The 19,248-nt window shown below is 38.4% G+C and overlaps 1 protein-coding gene across 13 annotated transcripts in view; it reads left to right on the forward strand.

Moving 5' to 3' along the window:
• KLHL13 (kelch like family member 13) overlaps window positions 1-18,105 on the forward strand; it is an 84,597-nt gene extending 66,492 nt beyond the window's left edge. For all 13 annotated transcript variants that reach the window (XM_056359706.1, XM_056359712.1, XM_056359717.1 and 10 more), the window contains 3 exons: window positions 6,054-6,849; window positions 14,405-14,518; window positions 16,546-18,105. In XM_056359706.1, the coding sequence (XP_056215681.1) occupies window positions 6,054-6,849; window positions 14,405-14,518; window positions 16,546-17,033 (1,398 nt within the window). In that variant the 3' untranslated portion in view covers window positions 17,034-18,105. The remainder of the gene's footprint in view (window positions 1-6,053; window positions 6,850-14,404; window positions 14,519-16,545) is intronic.
• Window positions 18,106-19,248: the final 1,143 nt, after the last annotated feature.

A 19,248-nucleotide genomic window follows, 5' to 3' on the forward strand; every position in this document is an offset into this window, starting at 1 on the left:
ACAACCTTTTTTGCTCCTCCTTTCTTTCCCTTCTGTTTTTCAGACTTGGTATCCGGTTTTGTTTTGAGGCTGTGCTTTGGAGAATGCCATGCTCCCTTCCAGTTGAATGTCAAATAGTTTTGCAGTTTTCTCTGTATTAAAAACACATTTCTGTTTTTTTGCAAAAACAAGAGAGCTGTTACAGATTCAGCTTGTGAAGTGGTAACTGGCTTCTTGTGTAAGGCTTTTCCTGGGTGGGAAAACTAATGTGAGATGTGACATGAAAACACTTCTTCTGGCTCCAACCTCTCGTTAAAAGCATTGAATTTATATTCCTCTGTTTGATCTTGTTTATTAAGGATAGCTTGGCTACACGTTCAGTCAGCTTGGGTTATTATTCAGAGGTTTTATTTGTTGAACATCCTTTCCTTCTTAAATCTTAGGTATCAGAGGTTTCAGCGTCACACTGCATGACTGCACTCATTTTACTGTTAACTTACTGCAAACATTTTGTTTCATAGTTATTTCTATAGTAAAAACAGTGCAATCTCAGAATATGGGTGCAGTTATCTAACTTAAACACAGTGTATAAGCAATGCCAGTATATGATGCTTCCATACTTTCCCTAGTCCTTGCCTTGTCTTGTATTTATATAACTCTTTGTCCCGCCAGCAATAAGGAGCACGTGCTTGGTGGGGTGGCAGAATGAGTGCTGTTATGAGCTGTCCTATCAAAGCAGTTCTGCCTAGAGAGATACTTGGGCATTATTTCTGATGTTGCGTGGCGGTTTTCTGATGTTAATTGCTTATATACTTGACTAGAAATCTTACTTTACCTGTAACAAGGAAATTGATGTGTTTTACATGAATTATAATATTATTTGGGATTTGGCTTTTTGATAGTCTGTAATGAGAAGTAAAGAAGCAGGAATTCCTATTGCTCCTCATAGTACGAGCTCAGAGATGTGACCTCACAAATGAAGACGGGAACTGGGATTTATGTAAGCAAGAGGACTCCAAGCTGCTAATAACAGCAATCTGTTTCATAAGCAAAGTGTTAGAAGCTCTATAACGCTACTGTTTTGCTTTCAATTTTGGCATATAATTGACCAGTTCTCTGAGAATGTTGTGATAAGAGTATTAAGATTAAATGAAACATTAAATCCCACACTGCCTGTTTTATGTTGCTCAGGGTTGGTGGTGGTGTTTTTTTTTTTTACCTTCCAAAACGATGCAGTCTGCCTCTCTCCGGGGTTGACGTTGCTATAAATGCCAACTTGGAAAAAGGTCTCAGTGTTCTTTTGAATCAGGGGTATGGAGTGGCCTCCCTTTGATGGGTGGTGAGCCCCAGGGATGCTCTCTTGCCCTTTTCCCTTTCTGGGTAGGGCAGGGCAGGGCAGCTGCTTGTTTATTTTTCTTTCTTGGGGAAAGAGCTTCTTTCATCTTAAATCTTGTTATTTCAAAGAATTTTTTTCATTGTTTAAAGTGCTTGTTTTCTGAAGATTCCTTCACTTACAGTGACTCAGTCATTGTTTTTATTCAAGTGAGAAATGTCTTGTTTGATACTACATTTTGAAAGAATCCAGAAGACTTCATTCATTTTTTTAATTGAATTTCTTCTCTGAAATACTTCATTCATACCGATGATGTTGTCCCCTTAGATGATCATCATATAACTGTAGAGGAAGTACAAAACTAAGTTTGTGCTGTCAGTCTAGTTACGTTCTCAGCATCCTTGTATAAATATGAATGAACTTTTGAGTGCACTTACTTTGAACTGACTTGAATTTGTTGGAACAAGTACCAGAGGTGGTGAGCGAATGGGGTTTTTTTGCTTTTTTAATTACCGTGTCTTAGTTTTACAAAGATTATTCCCCATTATACTAGCTTTGCTCCATTTTTGAAGGAGCATTTCTGTAATTTAAATGAATTTTCTGAGGAAGTCTTGTGCTTATTTCTACTGAAATTAGCTGAGAGCAGCATCTGAGAGCTGATGTAACCATTCCCAGTCAAATACTTAATTGTATTTGAATTGTCTAGGGAGTCCATTATTAAAGAGATTATAGAAGTCAGTTTATGTAAAGCATAATGCAACTGTGTTACTTCATAAGAGGATATTGGAAATACTTACAAAGGAAAGCGTAAGTTTAAGGAAACAGCTTAATTTCTGGAAAAAAAGTGAGACCTTCATAGAATGGTTATATGTTGGAGCTGACTTCTAAGCGTTCTATTTGTTCTGTATTTACTCCTGTCAAATAGCCCATTGCTCTCATAACGTTTGCTCTACAGCCAGATTCCCTGCAAATACTGGAATGTAAGATGTTTTCAGTCTTACTTTTAAATATTTATAGCTATACAATAGACTAGGACTACTCCCAGGTTCACATCTAAATGAGCCATAATGTAATTAAAATGAATAAAAATGCCGTGGCAATGTTTTCAAGTAGCGAGTGCTAGAGAACGCACAATAATGTTTTTGCAAAAGTATCAGCAGTGTACAAAATGGAGAAGGGTGGGAAACCTAGTCAAGTAAATGACAGCACTCGGGGGAAAATCACAGGGTAATGGGGAAGGGGATGTTATAGTGTCATTAAAGACAGCATTCCAAAACACTGAAAACTAACGTCTTGGCTGTACCTGTCATATAGCTGCTTAAGAAAATTGTATTCCTTCTATAATACAGTGCTTTACACTTTTGTAACAACTACCAAGTTGTCAGATGTTAAGGTCTCAATATTTGGAAGGTCCTGTCTTGTCACAAGAACTTGGTTAACTGGGGATGGAGCAAGATGGTGTCAGTTCTGCGGGAGCGTGGGATCTAAAGCCGGGGCCAGCTCTGCCAGCCCCCAGAATCTCACCTGTTCTAATGTGGGTGTACGATTGATTCTGTTTTCTGAGCTGGTCAAATTTCCGTGCTGCTATTTCTAGACTTCTGTATACGGGAGCCCACAGAAAAACTGAGGATTTAATGCAAGCTCTTTTAAACTCAGACCCTTTGAAACACCATGTTAAGTGCTTCAATGTCTAACACTCATTGAAACAAAAGAAGGTCAGACGCCTAAATGTTTTGTGGTACTGGGCTTGAGGACCTGATTTTTCTGTGCATGTTATTTCTCCCGAGTTGTTCTCCAGGGTTCTCACACTTGCAGTCATTTTGCTTTGTGTCCAGTTTTATATTACTTTATAGTCAGTTAAGTTTTTACCAGAACTTGGGAAGAGATTGCTTCAAAGTTTCAAAGAATTGTCAGCTGCTTTCTCAAGAAAGTGCTTTGGTTTTTGCGTTTGGTTTTTCAGGCTGTGCTTGATTTGCCCTTTTTTTGAAAAGCTTTTTAGTATTTTCTGGAACTTTTACTTCTGCTTTGTAATGAGCAATTACAATAAATAGTGTGAATAAGCAGCTCTGCTCAATAGTCAAAGCCCAGGTAAAATGGGGTTTATTTAGAATTCCTGACTTTGTAAGAAGTTGCTTAGCTCTTTGACCCATTACAGCTTTTAGCTCTTTCTAGCTCTTTCTGTGTGAGTATCTTTACTAGTTACTGGATTCACTGTACGGCCAGTCTTACATTTTTGTTTCATATATCCATTCCTTCTGTTCACTTCAGTGGGATTTCCAGAAGTAGCAGTTCCTTCTGTTTGTTGACGAGCTCCTGGTTGACTTCCATTGAAAACCATTTCTGAGCCTCTCATAAGTACCATAGCATAAGTCAAACTAGCTGGTTTTTTTGGAAATCAGTTGAGTAACTTACGTATTTAAGTGTTTAAATAGAGTTATTGTACTTCAATGCTACCCAATTTTGAATATTTCAGTAGGAGTAACTATCACTTCATTCTGAAGGGTTGCTTTTTGGCTCAGGACTTAAGAATCTCTAGAGTACATATTTTTATGACTGAAATCTTTGCAAAGAAATTTAGCCTCATACATTGATTGTTATCTTTAGCGCAGAGTACAACAGGTAATAGTACTTTTGCCAAGGAAAGTAAACTTTAAGGAAATGTTTGATATGGTACCCTGATTTGAAGTGAGTGGAATTTTTTTTAGTGAGCCAAAGTGCACAATTTCATAAGCATATTGGGGAGTACTTGCAATCGTAGCATGAAAAAACCCAGCAACCAGCCAACCCCGAGTGCAGTACAATCCGAGTGGATTAATTAAGGCAGTATAAGGTAAATTTTCTGAGAATTAGGGGGTGACTGAAAACTGCCAGTGTCTGGTTCATCAGTCATGAACAGTGTGTGATGTGTCTATAAATTTCTCAAATGTAAGCGTTCCAAGAATGCATTCAACTGCATAGATTGACAGTGTAACGTGATTCTGGTAATACATCAGCTAGATGCGTGTGTGGTGGGCACTTGATAACTGGCATGTATTCTGCAGTAGGTCTAAATACTTCATTGCAACCTGAACACCATGTACCAGCTATACATGATCTGTACCTTTTTTGCTTTGATCTTTTACTTCAAGCATGCCTTCTTTGTATTCAGTATCTTTCCGTCTGCTTACCTTGATGTGGAGAAAGTTCCGCATCTCTGCAGTTTGATGCCAGTAAATGTATTCCAAAGTAATTTTTAAATACAATGACTGTAGAGCAAGAATTAAGATTTGTGTTATACTGCAAGTCAGCTGTTTATTAGAGTGGTTTTTTTCCATGGCTTTATTTTTATTATACAACTTGAAAGAAATTTTACAAGTCAGAATGTTTTATTTAATTTACTTAATTTAAGGTATGCTGTTACTTCCATTATGCAATTAATTTCTGCAAAATAAAAATCCTAGAAGGAAATTTATCGAAATTATTTTGATGCTGATTCTCAAAAACGGTCTAAAGAAGAAAAAAGATGTTTCTTAACATCATCAGAGCATGTTTTATAGGTCACTGCTAGCTGATGTGATTATATTTTGATATAAGCAATGTGGACTGTCTTGTAATACAAACATAATTTCCATGTGTATATTGTGTGGATATTTTTATAATAGAACTCCTGAGAGTGTGCCAGGCATTCCTTATAGATAGGATCTGATTACAGGATTAGTGTTCCTGGAGATGGAGAAATAGATTCGGAACCTTTGCCCATATGAAGGCATTTGAGGGTGTGTGAATGAAGACTTGGAATGACTGCAGATCTTAACTCTAGGGCAAGTTAGATCAGTTCTAGTGAATTAAAAATGTCTCCTATTCCCATACTCATTAAACTTTTGAATTGTCTAGTATTAAAGGGCAGTGATCAGATTGAGTTATACGGTATTAAAAGCTTGTAATCTCTGTCATGACCAGAAGGTCATTTGAAGGTTTTTGAATTCTTAGGCTGCAGTTAGGTTGTAGTCCTCAATCTTTGTAATCTTTCTTAAAATACCCATGAGATTTGGAATCTTAAATTCTTTTGGCATTATAAATATAATGAGATTCACAAAGTGTATGTGTGTATATATATATTTATATAAACCCACTACATTCTTTTTTTGAAGTGTATTTAATTTTGTGCATGTTCTGCAAGAGCACCACCTTGATTTACTAAAGATCCAATTTTGTTCATTTCTATGGCATGCATTCATGGGATTGAACACTAAATAAATTGTCTGAGATACGCAGCGTTGGAGAGGTAGCCGTGCCATTCTCTTTGGCTGCATTATTACAATATGTTTTTAACGGTGTTAGAGAATGTCTAATGGTGAGACTTGTTTCTGGGTTGTTCTCTGTCACCTTGGGCTGATCACCTCTCTCTTAACTGTATTTTCCACGTCTTCCTTACAAAGATGTTTGCAGAGCTTTTCAAAGATGAATTGCTGTATAATTGCTGTGTATCATCATTGTATAATGTATCTGACATAATTAATATATGCCATCTGCTTGTTACTTGTCTCATTTCTTTCTTCAAAATAAGGAATACATTGGGTCTCCCCTTGCAGTCATGAATATATACATCACGTCAAACATTTATTTGCTCATGTGTAAATCACCTTGAGCACTGCAAAAGGATGAAATATTGCTGAGTCTATAGTATTCATTAAATTCTACATTATCATTTAGATACCAAATTAAGACAGTGTTTTGATTCCTCTTTCTGTTTCCTTAATAGGTTTCGTTGGAAAACTGTGTTGAGGTTGGGCGAATTGCCAACACATACAATCTCACGGAAGTGGATAAATATGTTAATAATTTCATCCTGAAGAACTTCCCTGCATTATTAAGTACTGGTGAATTTGTGAAACTCCCCTTTGAACGTCTTGCCTTTGTGCTTTCAAGTAATAGCCTTAAGCACTGCACTGAACTTGAACTTTTCAAGGCGGCTTGTCGCTGGCTGCGGTATGAGGAGCCTCGGATGGAGTATGCTGCAAAGCTGATGAAGAACATCAGGTTTCCACTGATGACACCCCAGGATCTTATTAATTACGTTCAAACAGTGGACTTCATGAGAACGGACAATACCTGCGTAAACTTGCTTTTGGAAGCCAGCAATTACCAAATGATGCCGTACATGCAGCCAGTGATGCAGTCGGAGAGAACTGCCATTCGGTCGGACAGCACTCACTTGGTGACGTTGGGGGGAGTGCTGAGGCAGCAGCTGGTTGTCAGCAAGGAGTTACGGATGTACGACGAGAAGGCCCACGAATGGAAATCCTTGGCTCCCATGGATGCACCAAGGTACCAGCATGGCATCGCCGTCATCGGGAACTTTCTGTATGTAGTCGGGGGCCAGAGCAATTACGACACGAAAGGAAAGACGGCGGTTGACACGGTCTTTAGGTTTGATCCTCGCTACAACAAGTGGATGCAAGTTGCATCTTTAAATGAGAAGCGCACCTTCTTCCACCTAAGTGCCCTCAAAGGACATTTGTATGCAGTCGGTGGTCGAAATGCAGCGGGTGAGCTAGGTGAGTGCTTCTCCTGCAGCATAGCTTCTTGCCTTGCTTTTTAGGCCTTGAAATACCGTGCTGCCCTGTGAACGGGTGGAGAAGAATCGAGCTGAAGTTGTGGGCGTGCAGCTTCATTCTGGAAATATTGTAAACGCCTAGAGAAATTTGTCTGGATACTGTTAGGAGTTGCTTTTAGAAGGGCTTCCACAAAAAAATTTCCAAATACGTGTATCTAGTGTATTGATGCATAATACCAAATGATTTCACCTTTAAATCTGTGTGTGTCTACTTATATAAGTGTGTATATGCATATAAACACAGCTCTCTCTATGTATATATAAAATATCATTACTGAAGCTGAGCAACCAAACCAGCTCTTTTCACTCTTAAGGGATACACGACTGTCTAACTGAAACTCACCGTTGTAAAAGATGCAAATTTTCTGGAATAGTAATTTTGAAATGCTAGAATTTTTTTTGTTTGTTTGGTGGGGTTTTTCGTTTGGTTTTTTTTTTTTTTCTTAGTGGGCTAATGACTGAGTGATCTATTTCACTCACAGATCAGTGAGATTCAGATCTCCTGACAGTCTGGATGTTTTAATTACTAAAAACGTTATATTTTGCTTGTGGTCTTGTGACTATGTAGTTAACTTATTTATATGAATGACTCTGTCCTGCTGTCTCCTTTTTTTTCTCCCCTTTATAAATGATGATTCATTTTGCTTGACCAAAAAACCCCCAACCCCCTAAAAAAATATCAATTTCAGGGAAATAAGATGGTTGGAAAAAAAGAATAAATACATGTAACTTTTAATTTAACAGAAGTCCATATTAATGCACTGCATTTTCCAAAGCCATAGTGGCTAGCATTTGCAGTCAGGTCAGAGAGTGTACACTCGATTTAAAATCGAAATGTTACAGTGATTATGCTTGGCATTTTAGCATAGTATTACATCTAAACCAGGTGTAACATTACATAATTTTGTTTGCTTTCAGCCCAATACTTAACAGTGTCCTGTAAGTTTTTGTGGCAGTATCTCTTGCTGCTAAGGTTTTGCTTTTTAGAAATGCACAAATGTCTTTAAGTGCTGAGAAACGTGTTTAATTGAAACAATGCAAACCTTGACGTACGCTGTGGCATCTGTAACCTTATTTAATCAATGCATCTCAGTCATTCACATGTAGTTTGTTTCATGATTATATTTCACACTTTCCTAGGAAGCATATAGTACGTTATTTCCACTACACACGACTGGGCTGGGTTTGATAGAAGTTTAAAATACATTCTAATGTTTGGTGAAAAAAGACATTTAAAAATGCCTTCTCTTTCCAAAAAATTTGGGAAACTGTTTTGCAATAACTTGTTTTCCCTAGACAGCCATTTTCTGATGCAGATCCCAAGGTTTTCTGAGTTATTTTAAAGTCATTTCGCCTACCTGAAAATACATTCTAAACCAAGCTTAATACCCTGTAAAATACCAAATGTACAAACTAATATTTATTGCTCTTTAGCCTATCAGAAAACCTGACTTTCTCATTGAGCTATTTTTTAATGGTATGAATTAATAGCAGATAATCAGATTGCTGTCCTTGTGTATTGTACCACCTAAACAGAGTAGGGTTATAAGAATATCAGTGAAAAAGTTGCAAGTCTAACAAAATAAATATGAAATAACTGTCCCTAAGCCAGTGCCACCTGTCTGTAGAGCAGGCTGTAAGCAGAGTGTTTTTCTCAAATTAGATCAAGCAGTATCGTTCTGCTGACCTCAGCTCTTCTGCAGCTTTAATTAAAATACAGAATCTTATCACCTGTCTAAAATTCTTCTGTGAAGATATCATTAAAATGCTGCAGCAATTTCCGCACAGACCTGAAAATTGTCATTGGCTCGTTCTGTGGGGAGAGCACTCTATAAATACCAAATATTGTAGCTGTCCAGTGCTTTGATTTGGGGCTTCAGTTTCTTTTCTTGTTAATTGTGAGGCAAGTCACTTTCCATTTTCATGTTTCTTTCATAAACCTTGACAGCCGAGAGATGAAATCCACCTTAAACTTCCCATTCTCTTCAGATGAGAAAAACTCTCAAGCTTTTCGTAGAAGAGAAGGTCAAATATGTGTTGGACAGGTATTAAAGAAGTTGCCCTTGGGTTCAAACTAATTTCAGTCTGTTGTTAGAAAGGAAGAATTCCCAAAACCTGCGTTCAGCTTTCCGGAAGATCAGCTCTTATGGAAAAGGGCCAAAGGATTAAAGTTAGTAAAATGAATTTCTTTATTTTTTGTTTGGTTGGGGTTTTTTTCTCCTCTGACAGTCAGTGGAATAAAAATCATATTTTTTGAGACTTTCTATCAAGCCTTACCAAAACAGTTTTCAAATTTTTAATCTTCTGAGAACTTTGTGAATACCATGCTCTACCTCAGTAGTACGTGGCTTAGCAGTAACAAATAGCTGCTGTTTTAACAGTGCCTGCTGCTGAGAAAAGTTTAGTTCGTTGCTAAGGATGGGTGAATTTGCATATATATATGGTACATGCGTCAATGTGGTAAATGTCTTTGAAACAGTCTGAATGATGAGATTATAATTCAGATTTTTCTACCCCATGACGATGGAGGGCTGTGCAGAAGCATGCACCACTCCCAAAAGTATTGTAAGTAACTGTGGTTGGCTCTTCTTCACTGTCAAGGCAGGCACCTGCCACAGTGTTCCCAGTAGGCAGGGAGAACAGCATTCTGGCGTGAGGAGGAGACCAGCCTGGAGAAGGCAGGTGTGCAAAAGGTGAGGCTTTTTGGAAGAGGAGACAAAGGGACAACCAGGTGTGGCTCTCAGATACTCATGGAGCGGAGCTCACTGGCAATTTCCAGCTGTGCTGTTGTGCAGGGCACTGGATACTGTTTTCTCAGACAAGTCGATTTTTGTAGCTCTTTTTGAAAGACTTCAGTTGTGGTGCTTTTGCTAATGGTAGAAGCTGTGCATTTGAAAGTATTTGAAAGCTTGTGCAGTTAGGTACCTTGCAGATACTTCAGGCTCTGCTGCTGATGGCTTGAGTGCAGTTTGACGTTTTTGTATATGAGCTTTTCCTAAGCACTTTGAGGGATGTTGGGTTGTGACTCAACCACAGATTCATTGACACCATCATCATGCTGCAATAAAGACAGAAAGAGATGCCTTGTAGTCCAGGGCCAGGACAGTTACGTGTTCTTCAGAGCCCCTGCCCAGCAAGTGGGAAGGCATTTATTTTCCCAGTGCCTTCTATGATGCTTAAACCTCATTTCAAACAACCTCTTGTTTATGTAAAAAACTTCTTTTGTGAGTTTATATAATATATATATTTTAAATATTGTTGGTTAAGGAAAAGAATATGCATCATTACCCAGTTGGGCTGCTTGCTGTCTGTGTAGTACTGTGAACATCGAACCAAAGTGTGAACTGGAGGACCTCTTGCATAGGAGATTATTTTGGAGTGGCTCTTTGCTGTCCTAGGGACAGAATTACTCAGGACTGCGTAATTTAACCAAGTCAGCTTTGAGTTCCACAGAAGCAAGCTGTATTATAGACATAATATTACAAAATGAAGATCCTGGGTTTTGGGACGTCACACACACTTGCTAAGTGCTGCTGTAATAAACCTCAAGACACATTAGAAGCTACTGACAGAGAAGTGCTAAATATCTGTATACTCCTCAAATAGCATCACAGATGGCACTATAAAATGAGTGCAGGCTGATCGTCCCCTGGGACTGCCAAAGCTCCGTGTCGTTTTGAGATTGCTTAATTCTATTAAAACGAGGCCTGTCTTCCCTGGATTATGGTAATGAACGGGTCAGAAGCTCCACAGTTAGACATAAATAAAGCCTGATTTGAGTCATTCATGCTGTTGGAGAATGAATCCATCAGTCTCATGCTATATTATATAGGATATATGCTTAGGTTCAGTGAAGTAGCAGTTCTTTTGAGTGTTTGTGAACTGTGCTCTGTCTGCAGATGATATCTAGAACATCCTGACTCCTCTCTTAAATTGATGGGCACCTTTAATAGCTGGAATTTTGAATATTTTTTTTCCTTCAGCACAGAGGGAGACCTTGTTAAAAAAGAGAAATGGAATGACCTTGCAAGGCAATGGAGAGACAGCTATGTGTGAACAACCAAACAGAACAGTAGGATTTTTTTCATCTGGGAAGTGATTAGCTTTGTTTCAGAGCACAGGAGATTTGAGATTTGAGTTGAGATGGTTTGTCTGAAATACTGTCAGGTGGTATTTAGCTGTACTGGTAATGTTTGAGAGAATTTTGAAGCCACATCAGAAAGTGATCTTAGACTCCATGTTTTCTCAGATAACTAATGTCTTTACAATGCGATGATAGTGATGGCGGCAATGTATACCAGTTTCTGCATGTTTTATCTTCTCTTGCTAAATTGATTTTTTGGCAAGGATTTCTCTCTTAAATGCAATCTGAACTGCTGAGCGAGATAAACAGTTGTCCAGCATTGAATGTCATGTTAATGTGTTCGCTGCTGGCTTTGTGATTGCTTTGCACACACTCAGCTCTTCCTGTCCTCACAGTGTACTGGTAAGGTAAGATCCTCACCTCAGCATGGATTGGAAGCACCGTGGGAAGGAGGATGCCTTTGTTTTTGTGAAAGCAAGTAGAATGATGATTTCGTTGCAGCATAGCAGTGAACAGCAGGTCAGAAGGGTCTGCTGTCAGGGTAGAACTGGGACAGCTATAATTACTTGCATGTCAAATTTGTTTTTTCCCTGTTCTTGAAATTTCTGCGCATCTTTGTTCTGATTGCTAAATAGATCAGAGTAGGAAGGAGCTTTCTTTTTTAGAAAAGAATATTGAAATGAAAGAATAAATTTTATACAAAAAAGAGCGTGGATTTATTTGGGGATTGGGCAGATGCTGCATGTGGTGTCAACATGGCAATGCATAGAAACATGATGCAGATTTAGTTATAGGTGTAACTTCTGGAATGAATTCTTTGTGCCTGTACCTTTATGTGGGGAAGAGGCTGTCTCCAGCTTTCACTGCCTTTATGGTATGTAAGTCCTTCATGGATGTACAAAGGTTGCAGGATATCAAACAGGAAAAACACCAACATTTTTTAAAGAGTCTTTTACTTTATTAAAGGAACTCAAGCCTGACTTTAAAAATTGCTATTGCAGATGTATGCTTGAATGCCTTTTCATACCTTTTCTTATGCAGACTTTTTTCTACCTGTACATGTGTGTAATGTGAAAGGTGGCTCGGGGCTCCTTTCAAATGGCCGAGGTAGGAAATGAAGTAACAAGGTTGGACCGTAGGAGAAGTCTTCAGTGAAGGACTGATCTCCTAGAGTGAACTTGGGAGCTTGCCCGTATTGAGCAGGTTTAAATCACAAATGTGGCATGTCAACAGGAGTTTTTAAGACACACTTGACTTCAGTTACTTTGCATCAGATTTTTTATTTTCTGTCCATCTTATAAAGCCCTGAGATGGCTGGCATAACTGGGAGTCCATATGCAAGGCACTTTTACAAAACCAGAAGCATTTCAGGCTTTCATTACTATTTTTAAACCGTTTCAAGAATATGAAATTAGTCATTTCATACCTGTGAATAAACGAATATAATGTCTTTTGAAACAGGAATTTAGTGTGTTTTGCCTTATATCATGAACATAATGTTCTAGACCAACACTTTTCTGTATTTCTTAAGTTTAAATTTCAGCTCCTGGTTGGGTAAAAGCTGAAGAAAATCCAGGGTGCTATAACAATTTAGCAATTCTTATGAGCGATATAGTTTGGGGTTTGGGGTTTTTTTTCCTAATTTTTAATCTTGGATGCTGCTGAACTGGTTGTCAAACAGTACTCCTGGAACTGGAATCTTTTGAGTGTGTTTACTTCAGATACTAATTGCATGGAATTAGAAAATATCGTCCTCTTTTGCAACTGTCAGGAGGCTGTGCATTTTACAGCAGCTGAAAGATAATTCAGAAGGTCGCTGTAATGTGGTCTTCGCTAAATTTTTCTGTGACTAGGGGATTCTTTTTGTGGTAGTCTGACACCATAGATATACCTTACTCTTCCAAAATGTTCCAAAGGATATTTTTAAAAGACAGATTTGGAGTTAGGGTGAGGTACCCGACAGTCACTGTTTTGAGTGTTACTGATTGGTATACTTTACTGGCCTGGCCAGTACTGTGAATGCTGGAGGCTTATACTAAGTAGTTTCTGCCTTTAAAATGGCAAGTTTCTCAGCTTCTAAGTATTTTTGTCTCTTTTATTTGATATGTAATCCTGGACTGTAAGTCACCATCACAGATTCCATAGAGCTGACTCAGATTTTCTACCCTTGATTGAATAAAAAGCTTGTTCTAGAGCAAGTAAAAGGCCACTTTGAGAGACAGATTCAATTTTGTACACACAGTTTGTAAACATCTCTCTTCAGAGATCAAGCATTGTATAACAAGCATAAGAGTCTGATTCTTAATTTTAAGTATTTAAGATGAGCTTTAATTTGTCTTTAACACAATTATTAACTGCTTTGGGCATCGTAAGGTCACTCTACAGGATTTTTCACGATCTCTAGCCCCTTGGTCATGTTGTACTGATCAAGCTTGCTCAGGGCCATTATTAAATCTGTTTTCTGTTTCTACTCTGTGTGCTTTTTGAATAGCCCTTTTCCTGCAACCCCTCATCTCTTCCATCATGCTTTGAAGAGAGGAGTCCTCAGAAATGCTTTCTGCAAGGACACCTGGTCTCGGGGTTTCTTTTTAACTTACTACTAGCCTCTACAATTTCCAATTTGATAAATCCTTTGATCATTTTAACATTCCAGTGCACAAAAACTGCACAAATGGATCTGTGTATTGACACAAGCACTGTTGCTCTCTATCCAAGGTTCAGTGGTGTTTCACCTTGAATTTTTTAAAGCTTGGCTTTTGTAAACTGTTTGAATTGGTGACTTGTATATGCTGTGCAGTTGCTTAATAACACATTGCAAGACAATAGAAAATTAGTCAACAGTTGCTGCTCCATTTTGAGGGCATAGGACCATTTCAATGTGAAATATCAAGAAGAAGATCCAGCCTGATTTTCTGCATGGATGGGACATTGCTGAAGAGTTGGGTCTTTTCTGGTTGCCAGATGTGTAGATCCTCTTTGAGATAATTTGAAGTTTATTCCCCCTCTCTCTACAGCAGACAATGGAGGGAGTTGTACGAGAGGAAAGGGCAGAAAAGCTGAATTCACCCAGCTTTGTTGCCATTTTCTCTGATGTCCCACAGCTTGTACCTCTGGCAGGGTTTGTGAGTTGGGGCAGGTTGTGTCAAGCAGGAATGGGGATGAGACAAGTGGGAGACAAGAATGCAAGATGGTTTTTTTCTTCCGTTTTGTTCCTCCGGGACAAAGCTTGAGGTTTTTCTGTATTGTCTGTGGACATAATGCTCAATAATTCCCTTGACACTTTCTCAGTCGAACAATGTTTTTCATTGATACTTGCTCTGTTTATGAATATATTACTGCCACTAGGACTGCACTCAAAACCAAACTGCCATGCTAGCTTCAACATTTTTATGTTCTCATTTGTTTTAAACAGCTACTGTGGAATGTTACAATCCCAGAATGAATGAATGGAGCTATGTCGCGAAAATGAACGAACCCCACTATGGTCATGCTGGAACCGTGTATGGGGGATTAATGTATATTTCAGGTAAACAACTCCTATGATCATATCATCTCTGTGGAACAATTACCTACCTAACTTTTCCTGTTTCAGCGGGAAACAATAAAAATCAGTTTCTAGTTGCAGTAGGTTTGCCACGGTATAAGCAGTGATGCAATTTCATTTGAAGCCAATCAAATAGGGTATATATTGCAGAGTCTGAGAAGATTATTTTAGATAATATTATGCATTTACACAGTAAATGACAACTTTGAATTCCAAAGGAGTTATTCACTTTGTCAGAATACATTTTTCTATGGCAGCACTACATACATACCTTTATATAGCAATAAACATTAAACACATCCTTTTTGATACATTTTGGAAAGCATTAGAAATTTTAGTACTTTAAAGAGCATCAGCCTTCATTGAGCTGATGGAAAAGGATAAGTTTTGATGTTAATCACTATATATGAATGATGTCTGTACTTTCACTGATGTTTCATTTATAATATGCTCAGTCCCATGGTGTCAAGGTTATAGTTTCATTCCATTTTTTTCCAAACTGGGGGCGGTAGGTTTTCTGCAGATCTGGTATCCGGTCAGTTTTTAAAGAAGATTCAATCTGTCGGTGATCTCCACAGAGATCACAGACCTCTGTGTATGTTCTCCTACTGCAATTTTAAGGGATGCTCTTTAAGAACTGAGCTGAAATTCAGGGTGAGAGGTGGGGTGAGGTTGCATAGCTGTAAAGACCTGGTGGGGAGATGCACTGGAGCAGGTGTTTTGAATCAGGGGCCCTTGTGCCAGTAGGCTAGGAGGGGTTTGTTTTAAAATTTACCAGAATGCCATAAGGTACAGCTTCTTACTCATCTATGAGCAAGTCCATTAAGCTAGCTTCTAATCATTGTGCTGCTATTTGTACTTTTTTGCCCATTTTGCTTGTTATACTGCAGGCAGCACGTACTTATGCTCCCTGCTGTATTTTTTTCATGTAGATGCTCTGTATTTCCCAGCAATTTTTCTTTACCTCCTGTCCTCTCAGATGATATCCCCATGTCCAGACACTTTTGTGGTTGAAAATGTGAAGATTAGTTCCTTTTGTCACTAAAACCTTTTCTCTCTGACAGGCTTCCAAGCACTGCCACCCTACTACGGCTGACATTAAGTATCAGGGCTGGACAGTCCCCCTGTGTTTGGGTGTTTTTTCTGTATTTAATTTTTACTGTCTAGCTGAAGAACTGGGCACTTTCTTGCATCACTCCTATAGACACCACGCCATCTCTGTCTGCTAATAATCCAAGCGTGGTAATTCAGTGTTGAACGCTTAGCCCTGCAGGAGGTTGTTCAGTAGCAGTGTGTTCTCTGCATAATTTTTAGCACCTCAAATATGGCTGTGTTATGGTCTTAAACCATAGCTAATAAGCCTATGGTGTCTGAAACTGGCGTGACTGCTTTCTGACCTTGCCTGGTGACCTTGCGGAAATGTGGGACTATTTCACCTCCTGATGGGAAGTAGCCCTGTGATTTCCCCTGAAGCCTCTCTTAACTGCTTTTGCAAGGAGCCATGGGGAAGGTAAATACAGAGAGAACCATAGGTATTTATTAACAGAAGAATATTTGAAAGCTGTGTTCTCTCTTTAGCTCAAGTTGAGTTTTCTGAAGAAAAATCTGCTAAGTGATAGGACCACTTGAAACACAACAGCATAGTATCAAAACTTGAAAGGATTTTGGTTTTCTTCGTGGTGAGAAACAAAACTATCAAACCGAACCAAATGTAAGCAAAGAAATAATTTTGCTGAAATGAAGCGTAGGTAACAGGTTTTTTTGTTCTTTTATTCTGCCAGTGTCATCTTTGGTAAGTACTGTATGAGCCATGGCTTCTTTTCATATTTGGATTTAGAGGAACAAGGTACGTTAAAAATATCATTTGAAATGGAGTACATACGTGGTAGTAATCTAAGCTGAAGTGCAGAAGTTTTAAGGAGGATGTAATTAATTCACTTTAATGTATTTTTTGCTATTGAGTGCTTATTAGGGTGAACGCTACTCTAATATCTGTTTTATTTCTTTAGGGGGAATTACCCATGATACTTTCCAAAAGGAACTTATGTGTTTTGACCCTGACACAGACAAATGGACTCAGAAAGCTCCAATGACGACAGTCAGAGGTCTGCATTGCATGTGTACTGTAGGAGACAAGCTATATGTTATTGGTGGAAATCACTTCAGAGGAACAAGTGATTACGATGATGTTCTAAGCTGTGAATATTACTCACCAACTCTAGACCAGTGGACTCCAATTGCTGCCATGTTACGTGGGCAAAGTGATGTTGGGGTTGCTGTCTTTGAAAATAAAATCTATGTTGTTGGAGGATATTCTTGGAATAATCGGTGTATGGTGGAAATAGTTCAGAAATATGATCCAGAAAAAGATGAGTGGCATAAAGTATTTGACCTTCCAGAATCACTTGGCGGCATTCGAGCCTGCACTCTTACTGTTTTCCCACCGGAGGACAATACAGGGTCACCGTCTAGAGAATCTCCTCTTTCAGCACCTTAAAAAACATCCCTTGACTTATGATGTTGTAGTAACACCTTTGCACTGCATCATGGAGTCTATTATTTTTCTTCAATAGTTTCTGTTAGGCTTAGCCTACAGCATTTCATACAGTTACTGGGGGAAAAAAAAAAAGACTTTGACATTATTTGTGCTGTTTGTTTGGCCTAGAATGTTTGTCAAGTGGTTAACAAAAAAAGATGTACTCACCCGAGCCAAATGTTTAACAAATGAGAAGATATTGTCTATAAAATGTATGAACTAGGTACGTTATTAATGTTGTGTATTGGGTGTGAGGTATCTTATAGGTTACATTTGGAAGCCAAATGAGTCAGATTTGAAGACTTTGTATTGAACATGTTCTTTCACTAAATTTCGTAGTTGAAATCCTTTTTCCTTTCATTTTTGACTGCAGATAACAAGGGGAGGTAGACCACATCAATGTGAACTATGTCAGAAGGTTGCCAAGGGGCCTGAGCTACCTCCCTCTTTTCACAGAGTATTTTTGACATATCTGTTTACCCACCTGATTTTGTGGGTGCTTTCAGAGCATATGAAGTTTCTTAGGCAGAGGGGAGAAATAAAATTTTAAAAAATTAACACTATACAGGAAGCGGACCTTGTAGAGGCCGGGAGTTTTTTTATAACATGTTATCGAGTGTTTTTCCTGAGTCGGTTGAGTGATGCTTCAAACAAAAGATTTAAAATGTTTGGGTTTTTTAATTTGGTTTTTTTGAGGAATTGGCTTCCACTTGCATGGGAGCACACACTATTAACAAACGGGAATTCAGTGCAGTTGTATATTCTCTTGTATGCCTGTACTGAATATAGGTAGAGAAGGGCTAGAAACATTAACTTAAGCCACTGAATTTGACCAAGTCATTCCATCGAAACAAATTTAATCTACCTTTTCTCCTTTGCTGTTGAGATAACTTGCATAATGTGTCCTCTGTATAGTCTCAGTTAATAAGGTTATTTAGCACAAAGTGCAGCTTCAGCGAGAGAGCTGCTTTTGCTCAGTGAACTTGGACTACCACATTTTACCTTCTTTTGTTCAATAAAACTTTTAACTGCAGTTATTCAGTCTAAGCTACCTCATTAATGTATTTGGTTTTCTTCCTCACTGTCTCCAGGATACACATTATGTATATCTGTGTGGGTAGATTAACTTGCTAGGAAACCAATGCAGAATGATCATGAATGGGTATTTTGACCTACTTTTAAGAAACTATTTTGGCCTGATGTGTTCATTTTATTGTTAAGGACTGATAAAAGAACCAACTGTCTTAATTTTTTTCTTGGAGAACTACTGCTTATGTGTGCAGCCGTGCAAATTTACAGAAATCTTTATCTGCTCCAAAATACAGTGCGCTGCTGGCACATTGCAGCTCCGAGTGCTTGTAGGAGTCTAATACCATCGTGCTTGTTCTGAACTTCCCGTCGCATGTTACCAGTGGTTTTGCTAATGAACACAGTCAGAGGGGCATTGTCTGGGGAAGTCTTTAAACCAGTTAGCTTATTTGGTTGCGCTACCTGTTAGCAATAACCATGTAAAGCCGAACAGACTTTTGCTGGGAGTGTGCTGTTTGTATTTTGTCCCTGATTGATGCATCAAGCAGCACATTACTATGGTGTCACTTTTGGAAGTACTGATATTTATTCTTTATGCAGTTTACTAGTAATTTATTGCATATACTGGTAATTTATTGCATTTACTAGTAATGATCACTACCAAGATGTATGTGTAAGCTTTAGGCTACATAACTGTTTTGGTTAAAACCAAAAGCAATTCTTCCTCTTTAAAAAAATACCTGAATTCCATGTAGCTGTGCAAGGTTGTTATAGGTGGAATAGTGGCACCAGTGGATACTCTTGGAAAGTAGCCAGTGAAGATGAACTGACTCATCACCTTAAGAATACTCTTCTAATGCTGTGCAAAGCACCACATAGGAAAAGGTTGCTCTGTCGTTAAAGTATGTGCCAGTCATTTAAGCGTCACATGCTACTAATATTTTTTTTTTCCAGCTCAGAGACCAGATTTTAGAGCCTGCTTAAATTTAAGTCCCTTGAAATCCATATTTATTAATTAAACGGAAAAGTAGTTGAAGTAGTTGTAACACCTTTTGGATAATGTAAATATATCCTGCTGTTTGTGTGCTGGAGTTGAGGAGGCACCCTGTTTAAAAGCAGGTATCCTGCTGATATTCTCAATTCAGAA

This window comes from Falco biarmicus, chromosome 14 (assembly GCF_023638135.1).
Source record: "Falco biarmicus isolate bFalBia1 chromosome 14, bFalBia1.pri, whole genome shotgun sequence".
Classification (NCBI taxonomy): Eukaryota; Metazoa; Chordata; class Aves; order Falconiformes; family Falconidae; genus Falco; species Falco biarmicus.